Source organism: Agelaius tricolor, unplaced genomic scaffold (assembly GCF_023055355.1).
Source record: "Agelaius tricolor isolate 1412-34295 unplaced genomic scaffold, bAgeTri1.0.p SCAF_26, whole genome shotgun sequence".
Taxonomy (NCBI): domain Eukaryota; kingdom Metazoa; phylum Chordata; class Aves; order Passeriformes; family Icteridae; genus Agelaius; species Agelaius tricolor.
The window spans coordinates 3,691,627-3,711,452 of NW_027269286.1; the positions used below are offsets into that span (position 1 = coordinate 3,691,627).

The window sequence follows — 19,826 nt, forward strand, 5'->3', positions numbered from 1 at the left end:
AGCACACCATTTCAAAAAGGCAATTTGATTAAAAATTGAACCTCTTTGAAAAGCGGCTTGTAATGTGTTTACAAAAATAGAAAAGCTGAGTGCTTTGTAACACAAAATATATTCATTCTCAAGAATTTTTGCTGGGTGTATAGATTTTTAAGAGATCCTAGTATGCCATAGAACTTAACTGGATAAAGTACTTTAGGCTGAAGAAAAACAAGTAAAAATCTCTTATATGAGTAAGGGACTGATTCTCTACACTCCCCCAAAACCCAGACAATAGCATTAAGGACAACCAAATGCTTATGTCACAAAAAGGAAATGAAAAAAATAGAATAAAATATTTTGTAAAATAGGAGACTAGTATTAGATTTGCAGATTAATTAAATCAGTTCATGGCACTTCCCTTGACTGAGTCAATTTTTGCTCTGAAATTGTGTCTTTTTCACCCCTTTCAGAAGACAATAAATATATTTTTTGTAAAGGGGGCCTGTACACATTCTTGCCTATCATAAGACATAGAACATAGAAAGTTTGGGTTGGAAGTGACTTTAAAGATTGTATAGCTACAACCCCCCTGCCATGGGCTGGGACACCTTCCACTAGATCAGGTTGCTCAGAGCCCCATCCAACCTGGCCTTGAACACCACCAGGGAGGGGGCATCCACAGCTTCTCTGGGCAGCCTGTGCCTGTGGATGCTTTTCTTGCCTTTCTTCCTCTTTGTGCTCAATTCTGCTCTATCTGCACTGTTATGTATAATAACTCAGCAAGATTGAAGGTCTTTTCTCACCTCCATTTTCCTTCCTGCAGACTAGACTGTTCTCTACATAAGTGCCCTTTCTTTGCCTGTTTTTGTCTTTTTGCCTTCTCTGACCTTGCTTTAGCTGCCTTTATTTCTATTCTCCACTTGTACATAACTGAGTCCTCTTGTCCCAGCTCCTTGTGTCAGTTATGGCCACCACCTCTGCTCCTGAAACACACGACACCACTTCTCAACTCAAGATTACAGTTGCCCCATACAGATAAGAACGTTGGCCGATTAATTCAGCAAATCAGCTAAAAAAAGAATCCCTCTACCTCCTCATAAGCTGTGATCTGTTAACATTTGCAATGTTATTTCAAGGATGCCTTAAAAAGCAGCAGTAGGCAGAAAATAGCCACCTCATAAACTGCACAGGGACTCTGGCATGTAAAACAGCAGCAGGTCCTATGCTCAAATGCTGAGTCCCTGCCTAGGTAAGATATTAATTTTTCTGGTGTCCACCTTCCTCCTGGGTAGGTCTGCATGCTCCACCTCATGCAGAGTGGCTACGAAATCCTGCCAAAATATTATTTTACCTTCCCTACTCTATCCAGAGATGTTATCATAATTTAAAGAAGTCATCTGTGCACTTTCTCCTCTCTGCTCACTATCCTTGCTTCCCAAACATGCATGGCCAAGCCAGTCCAATCAGTTACCAACCTTTCCTGCTTCCCACATTGCATTGCCAGGAGTGCAAGTTGATTAGCACTTCATCTGTCTCTGTGTGGATTACACCCAGAGGCAGCCAAGAATCTGGACAAGACCTATAAATCCAGCAGTGCACTCAGCATACCAGTACATGGTATATTCTTAGCTCCATTATTTACATGTTCTTCCCACTGCTCTGCCAAAAGCTCCCCAGAGCTCCTGCTTCTGGGCTTAGCTCTGGTGAAGCAGTGTGGGTGTCTTCAGATAGGATGCAATCGTGTTCTTAAGCCTTGCCCCTGCTCCAGCCAGCTGAACCCTGTACCTCAGCTGTCATATGGCTGCACCCTTGGAGCAACTTGCCAATGTGAAAAAGCTACTGTGACAAAATAATTCTCAAGGGCTTCCCTGCAAATGAAGGAATAGTTTCTTGGCATTAAACAGATTTATCTTACCCATGAATAACTTTGTTGTCTCTTGAACTGACTTTATCTAAGCCCCCTGATAATTGCATTTGCAAAATGGATTAAGAACATGGATCAATCTGGCTGGCAAGTATCCAAGTCCCTGTCAGGACAAGCAAGAAGTCACATTTCATTAGCTTAAACATGGAGGTATACTCAAACTTCAAACTTTAAACCCTGCCTGCAATTTAACAGGGACGTTAACCTATAATTTTTGGTACAATTATAATTTAAAAAAGGTGCAGAATCTGTATAAAGTAAACAAAACCATTCTGATGATTACTAATTATCAACTGATATGGAGACTGAAAAGTACTGAGAGGTCATTGTTTAAGTTTCTATAACTGGGAAGAAATCAAAGTTATCATCAATGCTGTGGCATGGATAATATTGCTAATAGAAACTCTCTGTGAGAAGTCAAAATGTAGTCTTGTTACTTTCAAAGGTAGATATTATAATTGCTTTAAATTAGAATTAATTAAATTAGTATGAGGAGTTCATGGATCACCAAATCCAGTGTTTCCTATAACCCACGCTCCATCATTTCCTCTCCCTAACTGACCTGCCTTAAATTTGGGTATTAACCTGCTTGCACCTGCTGGCTGTTATGCAGTTAACTATGAATATGTACTAAAACCTATTTATTGGTAGGTTCTTGTTCCTGTATCAAAACAATAATTGAGTAAACCAGCCTTTTCCTGCTCCTGCTGTTTATCATGTGCTCTGTTTTCAAGTCAGAGCTCCCTTCAGACTTACTTTGATTGGGCTTAGGTGACCCTACTCTTCCAGTTTCTCTTTGCAGGACTGTTTCTCCATTCCTCTGCATGTGGGGAGAACCCTTCCCTGTTCCTGCACTTTCTGAGGTCACTTTTCTGGAGTCCAGAGCTGAAGACAGGTGTGGCCCTTGGGACCCTGTGCAACTTCCTGTGCTTCCTATGGCACAGTCACTCTGGTACCCACCAGAGACTGCAATTTTCTTTTCATGGTCATGTTGCACTGGTGGCTGTAGGGATCTGAGTAACAGGAAATTTTCCCTTTGATTTAACCTTAGAGCTCCACTTCTTATTGTACAGACTTGCTTAAAACCCATACACCAGGACCTAGTTTTCATGATTTTAAAATGGTATAAGTTAGATCCAAAGTCTCTGCTTTCCTTCCACTTTGCATATACTAAACTTCTTTTGCTTCACCAAACTTCCAGAGTGATAAATTCAATTTCTGTAACTTCATTCTCATTTGCCATTTTGTTCTCCTGTTCAGAGTGATCATCCTCACCAAAAAGGGAAATGAAAATCAATTGTATTTGCAGGCCATACTTAGGCAGGTTTCTGCTCTTCTCTTTTGGTTCATATGGCTAAAATTCTGATTTTCTTTGCTCAGCAAGTCTCACTTTACCTATGTACTGCCTGACAGTTGTTACTTCTGAAAATTTGCTGGCTTTAAACCAAAAGCCCTATTCAGAAGCCCTATTCTTTTTGTTTGTTTTCACCCCTCCCTTCAATTTGCTTGAAACCAGTGTAAGGTCCCATAAACCAAAGTTACATCACATAGCAGAAACCTCCTGAGAAAGAGCAGGGAAAAGAGAATATAGATGAGTGTGGTTAGTGTGTAGAAGTTTGGTGATGACATGTCAGATTCAGTTTGCAGCTTATCTCAGGCTAACACAGATATGCCTAAAGTGCAATCAGTAACCCTGACAAATTGGTGACTTGCTTGCCAGATGGGAAAGGAAGCTGCCCTCCTCAGCCCTTTGCAAGTGTTATTTAGCTCTGGCATGGGATTTCTCTGATGGTGGCACTTGCAAAGCAGCATTGAAAGGTTCCAGTACCACCTGGATGTGACTCACCAGAGCATCACCAGAGCAGAGATGCCCTGTGTACCCGGAATTTCAGTCCCAGGAACTACAAATCCAGAGGCACTGTGCTACAGAGGGGTGCACACACCTCTCTGCAAGCTGAGAGGTCTGTATGGTGCAAGGATGGCACCCACAATGTGTCCTCCACAGAAAAAAGGTCAGGCAACCGGACAAGCCACGTGAATGGAATTCACTCCAAAAGAATACCATTTGAAATCTGAACAGCAGCCTTATAAAGGTCAAGGGCTGTGCTCCTTGATTAGAATGTAAGCAGCAATAAAAACCTCTGCAGTGCAAGAATTCACATTAACCTGGCTCTGGATTGCCACAGACACCCCTCTGCAGGGAAGGCAGCTGTTAAGAGTTTGCTGCTAAACCTTTTATCTCCCTTGGCTGTGGTGTAGTGAAGCAGAGCATGCTGATATATTGCCCAGACATGGCGCCTACAGATATCCTAACAAACAAACTCTCAGGATTTGGTTATGAGCACTTGAGGTTAGTTCAAAAAGAGAGTCAGTGGGAATGTCTCTCTTAGGCTGCTCTTCAGAACGCATTTCTTTTCCTTCATCACCTCTCTCTTCATCCTGATAATCACTGTGCAGAAAAGAGATGCAGTTTGTCACCCAGTGATGCTAGAAAATAATGAGTACCATTAGGACTTCTGCTTGTCTCCCATAAAAGTCTCATAACTGAGGGCTATTTTAAAACTCCCTGGCAGTTCTGTGCCCATACCTCTTATAAAACCACACTCACCAGCTATGATTTCTCCACTCTGGCTCATAATTCCTTCTCTCCTCATTTTTTAAAACTGCTATCTCATCTCACATCACTCTCAGCATAAACTGAGGTTGACTGATATCTGGCTAACATCATTCACTGCTTTTGTGATCAGTTACACAACACAGCAAGGGGTTTCAAATTCTTTTTTCAGCAGTACTGTCCTGGCTCTTGCACCAAGGATAGAGCAAAAAAAAAAAAAAACCAGCCAGCCAACCAACAAAAGGGCAACTGTCAGTGCAGGGTAAGCTTTCCTGCACAAAACCAAGAAATGTGCTTCTATTTCCCTGTCTACTGAGTTTACCTGCAAAAGGATCCTATTTCCATCATGGTCTTCTGTCTGCCACCTGCCTTCACTGATGGGGCTGCAAGGGTTGGGCAAGAGAGGCACAAGCTGCCCCACATCTCTCACTCTGAACTCCAGCACGGCTGACTCTGTCCTCACTGGAACTTGTCCCTTCGGGAGTTTTTTTAAAGAAAACTGAATGTCTATTTCCATGTTAGAATAGACAGGAAAAACACAGAAGTCTGCTTTTTTCTGACACATTGGTCTTTTCAGTATTAACTCATACAATTTCAAAATGTCCACGAAGTTCTCATTCCTGCAGTATATGGTGAAGCGGATCATTTCTTTCCCGTAGTGCACTGGGCGAATGGCCCACAGAGGAGTCTCTGGAGCCAGAGTGTAAAAGTCTTGGCTGCAAGGCATGTAAGGGAGGAACTTCCCATGCATTAGCTCTGTGTGGTGGTAATGCCAAGGTGGCCGCTGAAAAGTCTCATGGAGCTGCAAGATGGGCTCTTCCCCGTACTCCTCCTGCAGGAACAGAATGACAGCAAGGGCTGGCTGCGAAACACCGGCCTTGAGTGGCTTCCTGCGCTTCCTGGGCACTCGCCTTTCTGAGACCCGAAACAGCTGCAGGTCTGGGTGGATCCAGGCTAGGAGCTTATCAATGGCCTGCTGAAGAGTCTTGGATTCACCTGGGTCTGTGATAATATGGACACTAACAAGGAATGGGTCTTGTATGCCTTCCACAGAAAGTTCACCTGAAATATTAAAAAAAAAGAAGTCCTTTAAAATTTGCTACCAAGTTACAACACTTAGGTGACCCTTAAAGGAGAAAGAGTCTACTCAGTCACAGTGGGCTTTTCTTTTTCTCCAGCTCTCTGAATCTCACTTGTAGCAAACAACAACAAAAAAAGTACAGTGATATAGCAACCAAGAAAATAATCAGGAGGCATAGAAAAATTTCATCAAGCATATCACAAGAGCTGCTGTTTCTCCGAGACAGCATCCAAAAGATGCTAGTCAACGTGCATTAATTTGTTGGAAAAGACCTGTTCCATACAGTTGAGAGGTAGGAAAGACAAAAATACTGGTGTAGAGTGGGGGTGTAAGGGACATTAATGATGTGCAGAATGATAAGGGTGGAAAGTGTTCATCCCACCTTACTTCCATTTTTGCCAACTGGCTCAGGACATGAAAATCACACCATTGAGCTCTATCACCCTGACACTGGAGTTTTACACACAGTTAAATGTTTTATGTCCTGGAGGCAACTATTCTAGTAAGTAAGGCAACGATTGTAGGGAAAGGTAATATCTTTTATTAGACCAACTGATACAGCTGGTAAAAAAAAAAAAAGCAGACAAGCCTTCAAGCATATAGGTCCTTCTTTAGGATAATATAGTACTTGTCCCTACAAATCCTGCACTGTTTATATCTTCAGACTGTAATACTACTGCTTCAAGGTTTTCTTAAGATTAGGGAAGACTTGTAAAGGGAGGAGGAACAAAAAAGTTACACTTACTCAGGGGAAAAAAGAAACCTCTAGTTAACCTTGGCAATGTTCAGAGGGGCTCTATCTCTCGTTTGTCCCTGGAACTTTGAGAGCCCAGCAGAGCAATGGCTGGTTTGAGCGCTAGGGAGAAATTGTTACTTTGTTCTGCTGGAGTTACATGCCAATAAAGAGGCATGGTGATCCAAGGCACTTTAATAAATTAATCAAGTAACCTTGATATTTTTGCTGAAACGGTTCCCCTTGTGTGGTATTCTGAAACCACCTCCGTGTCTGAGACCCTGAGCTTGGGCACAAAGCCTAAATGTGAGAAGCCTTGGAAAGGCTTCCCAAGCTTTTCATTGTGCAGACCACATTTAATAAGGGGATTGTCTCAAAGGCTATTCCCCCCTCCTATTAGCAATCAGTACAAACCTCTCCCTCCTCCCTCCTCCCTCCTGGCATCAGAACAACATTCTTGTGATACTTCACCAATTGCTTTAATGGAAAAGCAGCTTTGTGTGAGTAGTGTATTTTAGTTGTCTTTCAATATAGAATAGCTGCAAGACTCAGAGAAAATTTAGATGCAACTGCACAGCTTTGCAGAGAGGGATGACTGGTAAACACGATGTCAGCCTCAATTTAGAACTGCAGAAAGATATGGCATGCAGAGCAAATAGCAAGCGTGCATCTTGCCTAGGGGAGATAAAGAAAAACCAAGTAAGTAATCAAAAATACAATTACAGCAGAGTTCTTGTATCTCTGCATGAAATGGGTGATGTGGAGTGACTTTGTCAGATGGCTAATGGAAGAAAAAAAATGGAAGCAAAAAGAAAAACGGGGTCAGTATGTGGCAAGAGGCTTTGCTGTGGCAATCATTACTGGTTGGTAATTCTTTGAGATACCCCCTGTGGGGAGTCACAGTGTGGGAGAAAGACAAAAGGGCGCTGGGGGGAGGTCCTCTTGTGGTCCTCTACATTGGACAGCAGAACAGGAAGGAAAACAAATTGCAGAGGACAGTGATCTAATAAAACCTGAAACCTGATAACTACACAGTCATTCATTTTCTAAGGCTGGAATAGAAGATGTTCAGCTTTTTTCTCTCTCTGATTCCTTTGTTACACAAATGCTATCAAAGCCTGCAACAAGTGACAGGCTTGATATTTATGCATATAAATGACTGCAGCTCTGAAAGAAGCCTGGGCACAACAATGTGAAGCACAGAGCCATCATTTCTGTCAGCTTCTTGCTCTGCATTAAAAAAAAAAAAAAATCAATCTCTGAGCACAGCTTTTCTTGCATGGACACTGAATGGCTGAAGCATTTTTCAGAAGTGGAGCCTTGTGGGAGCCAGTGGCAGCATTAGTATTCTGCAGCCATTGCTGCCTGTGCCCATCAGCACCAGATGCTCGCAGAAGCAGCCTCAGAGGCACAGCACAAAGCCAGCCTTAGGAGCCAGAGTTACACAGAGCACAGCAAATCATCTCTTCTTTTTGAGCTAGCAGCAACTATGTGAGTGCAACAGATCAGTACAGAAGGAGCTTTAGTCCTGTTTTATGTTAGCACAGATGCTTTAACATGTTTCATTATGTGGCTTCTGTGCTTCTAAAATGGCAGCCCTTTCTGTTTGGGTAAGAAAAAGAGAAACTTAAGCAGAAATATGAGGCAAGGACAAACGTCTCTGAAATGACAACAAGTTGCAAATTGTTTCTATGTTGCTAACAAGTCTTTTTCCTTCATCTGACAAAGAAGGAGGGGAAACAACACCATTTCTCATGACACAGTTCAATTTGCCCCGGGGCAAATTGTTACAGAAGCTAATGAAAGCTCTGCATATGTATTAGCCTTCCTGTGTTACTAGTTAATCCCACAGAAGATATCAAAATGCTGAGGCATCTATTTGAAAATAAGCTTCACAGTTCTCACAGCTATTACATTTTTTCTCTTCCTATGACAGAAGGGGATTAGGTCTCTTTGAGTTAGCAAAGCACTAACTTTGCTAAGAGGTAATTACTACCAGGATTGAAAGAGTATTTTACAATTCTAAACTTTTTACTCTTCTGCTAGGTACTGTTAACCACCCATGAGAGGTTAAAGCAGTCAGTCAGCCCAAATGCTGGGGAGCTGTTACACTTGACCTCTTAAGGCTGGGAGTGGAAGGTGGCCCTGATATTTTATGATTGTACAGGTCCTTCTGTACATATTATTTTTATTTTGTTGCTGATGTGATATTGCTGAGCTGAGATAAAAGAAAGTCCTGCAAAGCAGAATGGTAGTCCAGCCCTGTGGCTCTTCCTGCCCAGAAACCAGGACATTTTCATCAGTAAGACAATCTGAAAGAAAGAAAGCAGTGGGTCCTGCCAAGTCTGCCTGTGCCAACTACCTCCTTTTGGTGACTTCTCTGAGACTGCAGCTGCCCAGGCCTGGGGACAAACAGGACAAGTGGATTTGACAGTGCTGGGTTAATGGTTGGACTTGATGATCTTAGAGGTCTGTTCCAACATAAATAACTTTATGATTCTATGATCTAGTGACACAATTACCCATGGGTGAAGTGGAAAGCAGCTGGAGGAGCAGCCACCACCCCTGAGAGGTGCCATAAGGACTCAGGTATTGTTCTTGCTGGCTGGGAAGGCAGGGCTCCTGACCAAGGCAGGCACACGTGGGTGTAAGGTCAGGACAGCAATCCCAGCAGCTGGGCAGCAGCCAGACTCATCTGCAGATATGGAGAACTGGATCTAAAACTCCTCCCTACAGCATGTATGCATTGAACTTTAACCCACACAAGAGGCAAAATGTGCCATGAGTTTTCTTCCACACCACCTGCATAATCCTAGGTTAGAGAAGTGTCCCTTTTTCATTTGCTTTTTGGCCCTAGGTCTCTTGCACACCTTGCTCAAGCAAAACTCTGGCCATGACCTGGCAGTCTGGTCCCTCTTTTACACTGTGACATACCCAGGTGTCATTCCCTCTGGAGGTGCCCTGAACAAAGACCCATTCCTTCTCATGGCAGTGTTCCAACTACTCTTTTATTTCAGGAGAAGTCACCACCTTCAGCAGTCTTGGTGAGATCTGATTCTCCAGGCTTTTCCAGTGAACTAAACTCATCCCAAGCAGAGCTTAGGAAGGATATAAATACCTGTCTCCATGAAATGTCTCTCCTCACCCTATGCTGGTGAAACAAAGGGTGAACCTAAAGACTTCTCAGACTTACCAGGAATTATTTAATGAAGAGTTACCTAGAGGGCCAAGGAAACCTGGTAAGTTTCATAGGATAGGATTGAATTTACAATGAAGTGAGATTTTAGGCAGACTGGTTCCTGGTCCTAGTTTGTGCATGTGAAAGAGCATTTCCGAACTGTGGCAGATAATTTCAATTTTCTAGTCACGTACATTTTCCATTTTCAATCTTCTCTCCTGGAAACACAGAGGAAATATCCAACCTAAAAATACTTGACAAATTCTTTTTTTTTTTTTCCTGACCAGCAATATTGCATTGAGAATCAGAACACTGGAACACAAACTTCCATTTTTTCCTCTGCAGTATGCTGCTTCATGAGAATCAACACCTTGAACCTGTCCTATGCCATACAGACCAGATTCCTCTATTGCTACACCAAACAGTAAGACTTCAAATTCCATTTGACCAAATTGCATGATGCAGTACCAGAGATGTAAATCAGGCAACAGGAGCAGTTCAGGGTGAATTTGCCAAGCTTCTGAACTGCAACTCCCATCAAGCAGTACTTCATTATCAAGAAATTACTGCTATTAGGAAGTAATGAAATAATTCAAAACCAAACATTACAAAATAGCATATTTTTTCACTGTTAATCAATCAAAATATTTCAACTGTGGGAATGTAAAATAATCGCAAACACTGTATAAATAATGTCAGAATAAAAAGGCACTATAATATTTCCAATTAAAATTTCCCAGAATTGCTGTTGCACAGAAAGTATCAGTACTTCCCTACTTCAATCACATTGCAAAACACAAGGAAATGTCAAAACTGTAGCATTTCTCAGTGAACAGGACCTTCACATTTTATCTGAGTCCAAGGCAAGAGTGATCCTTTTAGGTGTACTAATTGAAAGGCTCATGGTCAGACACAAAGTCAGAGGCTGCTTTCATAAACAAGGAGCACTGCTTTATGGGCAGCTGCAACAGAAGCAGTAACTGGACACCTCTGGCAGCAGAACCCACCCCTCGGTCGGTCATGCTTTGATGAATTATGCACCATCAATAATCTTTAGAACAAGCAGGATGTGACAGATTTACCAGCTCCTCCATTCCCTTTCCCTGCTGTTTAATAGCATCTGACAAATGCAGGGCTGCTGGATGATGTGCTTCTCAGCATGCTCTGCTTTGCACACCACCTCAAACTCAGGAAGGATGTTCAGAAGCAAGAAGAAAGGGGATATTCTGCACAGCACCATGCCAAGAGGAGAAACCTCTTTCACACTCCCCTCAGAGCATCATCTTCCTGAGGAACTGCAGTTGAAAGTTCTACAATAAATGTTCTACTCCTCCATCCGTGCTAAGGAAGCAAAGACAATGCACAGAAGAGCAGCACACAGACAAGCAAAGCAAAATGGTCAGTCTGCTCCTCCAGTAGCTGAAAAACAATCACAAAAAAACCTTGAGCAAAAAAAAAAAGCTCAAAATTAGGCCCATTATCTCTCTGAAGGAGATAAAAAGCCTTCTCTTGTACATTAATATAAAAAGTCTTACAAGAAGTCATTATTACCCTTAGAGTACAGCACTGCAGCCAGTCCTGAGGGAATGAATCTTGTCAACAGCCAACACTTAATGCCCACAGAGGCCCTGCATGACCAAGCAAAGGCAATGGCAGATCTAAACAAGTGGAACCTTTGCTGTTAGATAGTAAAGTGTCTGCTAAAACTCCCCACTGTGCTTGAGCTCCAGCGAATTTTCATCCCTCCCTCATCAGTTATCTTCTCCTGACCTGCCCAGGGGTAACTTTTCATGATCAATTTAAGCTGCTGTTGAAAGGAGCCATCTCACACCCTTTACCTCTCCATGTACTCCTGCTGCCTTCCCTTCTGCTGGCCTGGGCACTTGCATAGCTACATTTCTTAAGCTGATAATGCAACAATACCTGGTACTCCCTCTTCCATTTGCAGTCAGATGGTCTCTGGTGCCATCTAAGCCCTCTTCAGACCCATGTGACCCTCATCTCCTTCATGGGAATCACAACTTTTGTGGCACAGAGTCCTCCCATGGAAGGTTATGGACCTGATGGATGTCCCTCCAGCACGTGGCTGGCTGTCCTGGGCTCCTTTTGTAGCCCAAGGTGAGAAGCAGAGTCAAACCTCAGATAAGGCCCATCGCTCTCCACTTCCATCTTGGGTGCCTCATCTGTGTGGGCCGCATTATCTTTTTCTAGCACATTATCTTGCTGTACTCCTTGTCCACAAATGAGAAGTGGTTTTGTGTTAAGTGTTATGGAAGAAAAGCCCTTGAGCTACATGATTATCATGTCTTCCATGACATCCTCCAAAACTTCTTTGACTCCTCTGGTATGGCTGCTGACTGTCCATACCAAAGCAAAGAGTCAGAGTCCCTCCTTAGGTCACAGATCCGTTCTCAGCCCCAGTTTGCCTCATCTCTTCACAGTGCTGCAGATTCCTCACCAATCCCCTCACTAGCTGGCAGCAAAGGAACAGCTCATGCTTGGTATAAAGGGATGTATGTGTTTCCTGTGGGCTGACTGTCCAGCTGCAGGTTAGGAAAAGTGGAAACTTGAACTCCTATTAGTACTTTTTCTCCCTCTTGTCCCAGTGTATTCCATTCAGTTCCAATGAAACCTGTGGGAAGTTAGTGTCTCTGTTAAGATAGATGGCACAAGTTCACATTACATTTCCCTTCAGAAACAGGCTAAAAGAAAGGATGAGAATCCCATATTGTGTTTCTGGATGTGTAATCCCGTGTCCCTGACACTTTTGCTGGGTGTGTGTATTCCACCCAGGCTTTATGGAGCCTGGAGGCATGTCAAAGCAGAGGCTGTGCTTATTGTATATTAAGCACCCAATGAAAAAAAGGACTCCCAACTCTGAGAAGACAGTGCATGAGATCTTCATGCAAACAAACTTAGGAACCCACAATGGGTGCTTTCACACCATGGTTACAAGCAAGCAAACTGCTTGGCAATTCCTTACAAACACCCTGTAAGACAATGATTTTTCTGCCAATGCTCTAGGCTTCTCCATAAGCTCTTTATTTTGGCTGCCTGGTGTTCTCCCTCAAAATATGCTGCTTGAACATTATGTTACATTGTTAGAAATAATCAGAATTTCAATTTAAAAACCCAACAGCCTTATCATCTACTTATCCTCTGGAGAGCACTGAAGTCTTCAATACTCTTCTCAACCACAGATAAGGATCATAGTTCTTGGCAAGAACCCAGACACTGATATTTGGTATAAATACCAGATTCTGTAGAGAGCTGAAATGTGTAATTCAATTACATGTTGTGTGTGTAATTAAATTACTATGTAAATAAATTACTACATAATAAAACTCCCATCAGCAACCACTAGTAAATCAAAAGCTGTAAAAAACTGCATCCAATGCCATAATTTCCAAAGTCCTCTGATTATAGGCATTGTGTTTTCTTAAAATTCCACTCATGTGAAAAGCTGAGATTGTCAAAAATGTGTTTTTTATAATAGGGCAGAAAGAGCACTGCCTTCAAAAAAACCCCAAGAAACACTGCACACTTGAGTAGCTAACAAATTCAGTCCAACAATGAGGTCCATACCACACACAATGTACTTTAGTTAACTGAAAGTGTGATTTTATGATGGGCTTAAGACAATTTAAGACTTTACTGTTGGCACTCTTGTCCCTACTATTCTCAGCTAAGTGTTTCCAGTGCTTCCCATGTGTCAGATCTAGATGCAAGTTGAAAGAGCTTGCTGAACTTACTGAAAAGAAACTCTCAGACTTCAGGAATAATAAGGATTGTGTCTTCTGGTGGCAGTCAGAAAACTAGCTTGGCTAAAAATGTTAAATTTCAGAGAGACCTCTTTTAATCAGCCTGTGCTTTTGCACAAATCTTCCCGGTATCACAAAGATGTGGCAGGTAAAGCCAGCCAGAGAGGAGGCAGAAGTCACACCAAAACATCTGCACTGAAGACACGACCAAAGACAATGTGGGATCAAACCCCGGGGCATGGCCGAGCATTGCCACGTTTGTGCCTCTGTAGACAATGAACAATATCAGCATTACAGCAAAGGACCCATTTGGACTTGGCAGGGGTGGAAAACTAGTTTGAATCTCATAATCCTTTCAGCTGACAGCAGTGTGTGGCTGAAAATATCTACCCCCTACCAGCTGATGGAAAAGGGAAGCAGGAATAGAAAGCATGCTTCATTGTCCGTGCTCCATCCTGGTCTCTTATGATGGCAGCCAGGAGTCACCTGGTAAACATTTCACGAACATTTTATAAACTATAGATACAATTATTTTTTTCCCCAAACTACAAATCAACAAATGTTGTAGCAACAAAAACAAGGCATACAGAGGATATCTACTGCTCTAGAATATGGCATGCACTATTACCAAATGCCCCAGTTTCCACTGAGTGTGCATAAACAAATGGTATTTATTTATTTTTAAAAGTTCAGATGAAAGAAAGTACCCCACAATAATGTGCTATGACCATGAGGAAACTGACTGTTGGCATTGGCAACATTCAGTAGAAACTGCCTTAATAGCTCCAGCCTTCACAAGTGTTTTGTTATTTGACTCTATGACTCAGATGGCTTTTCCTGTTCTACCCCAACTAGTGCCTCTGAGTCAGGAGTTGCCATGGGACAGATTTATTTTTTTAGCTTCCCTCTTTGGGCTTTAACAATTCAGACAGACATAGCAACAATTTCCAGATAATTCTCATCACTGTACCAGCTGAACTTAGGAGTGCCAAGATCTTTCCTGCAACCCATTTCTCAGGGTTAAAACACCCACTAAATGGCTGCCTAGCTCCTTGTGGTTTTCTGGGACAGCAGCAGTAACACTTCCACAGGGGGAAATTTAACCCACATCACCAAATAATCCAATTTAACTTTCTCTGACATATTTCCTGTAAGATTTTACTACAACTGTACGGCACACAATAGCTCAGTGTCTACCACAGATTTCCTATGCTTCTGAAACATGCTTGGATTATTATAAATGAGGATGCATTTGGTTACATGGTTTTGATTATGATTACGTGGCCATAAAAAAAGGAGCTAGAAAAAAATTACATTGTCATCCATACACATTATTCTAGTCCACTAAACCAGTCCAGTTTTCATCTGCTGTATCTGTATGACAAGGAAAAAAAAAAACCAAACAAAACTGACTGGATGTGGTCATAAAAGAGTATACAAAACAACTGCAAACAATGTTTTGATAACTCTGGTGCAGTAACTGTTTAGGGTCCACTTGCACATCCTTGATACAGAAATCCCAATCTAGCACCAAGCCAGTAGAAAGTAATTAAGCCATGGAACACACAGCTTGGTGCACGCTAAATGATCCCAAAGAGTGAAACTGAACTTTACAAAAACCAGAGATACACAGGTTACTCCAAGACAGACAAACTTTAGCAGGAACCTCAGTCTTTAGAAGGGCAATGCTATGTTTGTGGTCAATATCACTTGGAATGCAAAAATCAAATCTAGGTTTAATTTCAAGTTATGCATTTTTCTGTGCATGTCCTTACACAAGGCTGTGCCTCATCTCTAGAGGTGTCTTCCAAGCTCAACTCTCTATGAATCAGCACTGCACTTTTCTATCCTGGATGCAAGCATTTGGTCCTTCAGCACAGTGGAATCTGATGACAAGCAGTTACATAAATGTTTTGCACAGCCAAAGACTGCTAGGTTGCACGTACCGGTGACATTTTCCCTCTTCCCCCTGCCAGAGTGGGAATCAGCATTGCATTTTACCCCTGGCATCATAACACGAGCCAGGCAAGATATGCAGAAGATGTATCATGTTTTCCACAGCTTTATTTTCCACAGGAGCTGACACTTCAGATTTCATTACTATATAAAACACCTGAATTTGCAACACTGACAGATGCTGCAGGCTAAGGCTTCACATGATTTGGGTCCAATTTCCTCTTGCATTTTTCCTCATACTTTAATTAGTCTTCGTTTTATAATAACACCTTCTGGAAATGCAGTATGATGCTGGCAAGCCTGTTGTAAATTGTTTTTATAATTGTATTTAATACAGTTTATTGCCAGCCATTGTAAAAGCATCTCTGTTCTCTATGGAAATAAGAAACAATATACTACAGTGTATCTTTGTCTAGCAATAAAAGAATATAATTATAGCCCTACACTCATTAAATTATGTTGTTTGGAGAAACAGACTTAGAAGATACCCAGTCCAGCAGTGCCTGGGTCAGAATCAGCTAGAACTAACCTAACTTAAAGCTGGCAACTATATTATGAAATTCAAGTTTTGTGACAGATTTTTCAAAGCCAAAATCAGACCCACTCCCCTTCCTGCTGCTGGTTAATTTTCATCACCTTTAACAGTTCATTGAAGACAGATTTTGAAATGATACACAAGTAACAGGAAGCCATTTCTCCCTGTGCTTTTGTTACAAGGAATCTTGTGGTGGGTTGGCCCTGGCTGGACACCAGGTGCCCACCGAAACCACACCATCGCTCTCCTCTTCTGTTGGGTAGGGGAGAGAAGATTTAATGAAAGGGTCATGAGTTAAGGACAGGGAGACATCAATCATCACTTACTGTCATGAGCAAAACAGATTTGATTTTGGGAAATTACTTGAATTTATTACCAATCAGAATCAAAGTAGGATAATAAGAAGTAAAAAATTCTTAAAAACACCTTCCCCCACCCTTCCCTCCTTCCTGGTATTAAATTTATTCCCAATTCTCCACCTCCTTCCCTGCAGTGGCACATAGGGATGGGAAATGGGGGTTACAGTCGGTTCATTGCATCGTTTCTGCTGCTGCTTCCTTCTCAGGGAGAGGAGTCCTTGCCCTGCTCCAGGGTGGGGTCCCTCCCATGGGAGAGAGTCCTCCATGAACTTCTCCAACATGAGTCCTTCCCACAGGCTGCAGTTCTTCCTAAGCTGCTGATTCAGCGTGGGTTCCTTCTGTGGAGTGCAGGCTTTCAGGAACGGGCTCCAGCACGGGCTCCCCATGGGGTCACCAGCCCTGCCAGCAAACCTGCTCCAGCCTGGGCTCCTCTCTTCAAGGCTCTGCAGGGTCTGGCAGGAGCCTGCTCTAGTGAGGGCTTCCCACAGGGTCACAAGCCTGGGGAGCTGATGCAGATGACACTGACAAAACGTTGACCAAACTGTGACCAAATCCCCAAACAATGATCTGAATTTATACCAGTGTAGGAACAGAATAGCAAACAGAGCATTTATTAAAAAGAAACATGTGCAGTAACCCACATATTTTATATCTGCCAAAACAAACCTTCTTGTGTTCAATTTCTAGAACCAGAAAGTGGGTGAAATTCCACGGGCTAGGAACATGGGTATGTGCAACATGGAAATAAAAATTTTAATACCCCAGCTCTCAGGTTTACCACAAAAGAATATGAACACCCTACAAGGACTTGATTATTTCCTAGCTGCTAAAGGAAAGGCAGGGGAGCAGGGGAAGGTGAATTACCAGCTTTCCAACTGCAAAGCAGGTGAGTGACAAGCTCTCTACCTCACTGAGAAGCACAACCTGAACTACAGCATACTACTGGGTTCTACAATTTGAAATGCTCTAAACTCTTCCAGAAACTTGCATCTTATCCCATAGGGCCGTTTTTACATTTAATTTACCAGCTTAGCTGGACCAGCACAAATGTGTATCCAGGCAGTTACCTGACTGTCAGGCTAAAAATGATTAAAGAAAAAAAAAATCATTCACTTCCACAATTATTTCTAAGACAACCTACTTATATTGGCTCCAAGGCTGACTAGGTGTGGAATACTTCAAATCATAGAATCATTAAGTTTGGAAAATACCTCTGAGATCATTGAATCCAATCATTAACACAGGACTGCCCTGCTCACCACTAAACCACATCCTCAAGTGCCACATCCACACAGTTCCAGGGATGGTGACCCCACCATTTCCCTGGGCAGCCTGTTCCAATGCCTAACCACATTTTCAGTGAATAAATTTTTCCTAATATCTAATATAAACTGCCCCTGGTGCAATTTGAGGCCATTTCCTCTCATCCTTTGTGAATGTTACAAATGACAAAAGTCATGTTTCAAAACATCCATTTCTGGTTTGGGTCTTTCTCAAGAGCCATTTTCATCAATGCAAAAATAAGCAGAAGAGGCAATAAGTATCTCCATCAAAACTCCTCCTCCCTAGTTGAAAATCATCTCTGAAACACATAGCTCAAAGCAATCTGAAGATAATTAAAATTATGATGTATGGAAATAAACTGTTGTTTATTGTGCCAACCAACACTAATTAATTATTTCTTTGTGATTCTGACTGTCTGTATCCATATGCCACTTATGGCCTTTATATTTTGGCATTGTGTACCTCAGGTAAAGGTCCCTTCTGTGGGTATAAAGTGCCTAGCCCAATTCTCTCTCATATAGAATTAGGGATCCCTAATGGAAATTGAACACCGTAATTGAAAAGGTAATAGAAAATACAAGGAAAATGAAGGTTAATACATTTCCTAGATTAATGATGAGCACACCAGTAGGCAAAATATCCCAACAAGACAAAGCACTCTTCTTCCTAAAGAACAAAGGAAAAAGTAACTTCATACACCAGCGTTGAGGTAAAAAAAAAAAAAAGAAAAAGCATTCCTCTTCACTGAAATCATACTGCTGAACCTTTGAAAGCTGTAATACCTCCAGATGCATCACTCTGCAGACAGGTTTGTGTGACCTTTTTGTTCAACTCAATAAGGCAAGGCCAAGTGGCACACAGTCACCCTGACAACAGCCACAGTGCAGCAGGCACCCGCTGCCTTTCCTTGCCGAAATACACACGCTCTGCAGACTTTGGTACTCTTCCCCAAATTACCTGCTGTACAAAACCACAAGCATTAGATGGATGCTGCCAGCAAAAAGCATTTTTTGGTTGTCTGAAGCTGGGACGCAAGGGCAAAGAACAAAAGAAGTGAGAGGCTGCCCTAAAACCCAAGGTCCAAGCAATCCACAAGGCAGGGCTTTGAACTGCTGAGCAGTACACTGACCACAATAGCTGCTGCCTTGTGCTTAGGGGAAAAAAGTACTAGAAATAGGCACAAAATGATCCTGCCACTGCCATTTAGCAGCCAATGAAGTTTTACTTCCGACCTGGGGGGTCTGGAAGTTCCTGTACAACTTTGCATTGGTGCAAAGTCCTGCAGTCTGCTCAGCTGCTGTGATAGAAGCTGTAGTTGATCCACCTGCTAAGTCTTTCTTAACCTTTTCTTGGCATGTCTGTGGAAAACCATTGTCCAGTGGAGTTAATCCAGAAAGTGAAAAGATTATTCATTTGTTAAACACTGACATTGGAGCCTTGCTGGTACTACCAAATAGGACCCCTGTAAAACCAAATTAACCTGTAATCCTTCTGGGTGAGATAAACGCCATTAGAAGAGGAGTTTCAGGTGAAGCAGCTGCAGGTAATGGAGATTCTTTCCTTCATAATTTACAACAGCTTACTTTGTGCTACACTAGGGCCTAACAGCATCATTGACTAGACTGCTTTTTGTACTGTGAATGATATCACTTATTTAATATTTTCCCCAAAGAAATTAAAAGGTCCAAATCACCTTTTTTTTTTCCAATCTCTCTTCTCCAACATTCTTTCTTTAAAATGCATTACATACCCACTACCAGCCTCTGACATGAAAGTATTTTTATTTTACCAAAATTCTTTTACGTAACTGCTTCTGTTACTGTTGCAGTGTCTGACCAAGCCAACCACACAAACCTCTCAAAAGGCAAAGCTAAATACTGCTACTTGTGAAGCTGTGTCACTATAATTTGCCTTGGAAGCAGAAAAGAGAAAGAAGGAGACTTTTCTGTCTCCTGAACTTGTGTGTCTTTGCTGGAATGATAATACCTCCTTGTACTGACAAATTACTGGTGTTGAAACACAACTGCAATGGCCACATACACAGCACAGCAGTGGCCAGCAAGACACTGAGCAGACCAGAGATTACAGGACACACTGCAGCTGCCACGTAACAACAGCTTCATCCCCCTCAGAAATACCTCAGTTAATAAAAACCAAGGCTTACAATTGGAATTTGCTACCTTTATTTGTAAAATGTGCAGCAGCCATGCAAAGTTTTTAAGGGATTCAAACCTAGTTTTAAAATGAGAAATATTCTACTTGCACCTTGTCTTTTGAATAATCTGCCTCCATTAATCAAGTAAGTATGAGTCACCACCCAAAAAGTGGAAGAAGTTGGCAGCATATTCCCCAAGCCATCATCTGAAACTGTGAGCTGAGAGGGTGGTGTGCCACACATCTGGTGTAATCAGGCAAATCCAAT

At 42.1% G+C, this 19,826-nt stretch overlaps 1 protein-coding gene across 2 annotated transcripts in view; it reads right to left on the reverse strand.

Annotated features, from left to right (window-relative positions):
• The window catches only part of FAM124A (family with sequence similarity 124 member A), a 39,724-nt gene that overhangs the window by 7,735 nt on the left and 12,163 nt on the right, over positions 1-19,826 (reverse strand). For both annotated transcript variants that reach the window (XM_071448401.1, XM_071448400.1), the window contains exon 3: positions 4,840-5,579. In XM_071448401.1, coding sequence (XP_071304502.1) covers positions 4,840-5,579 — 740 coding nt within the window. The remainder of the gene's footprint in view (positions 1-4,839; positions 5,580-19,826) is intronic.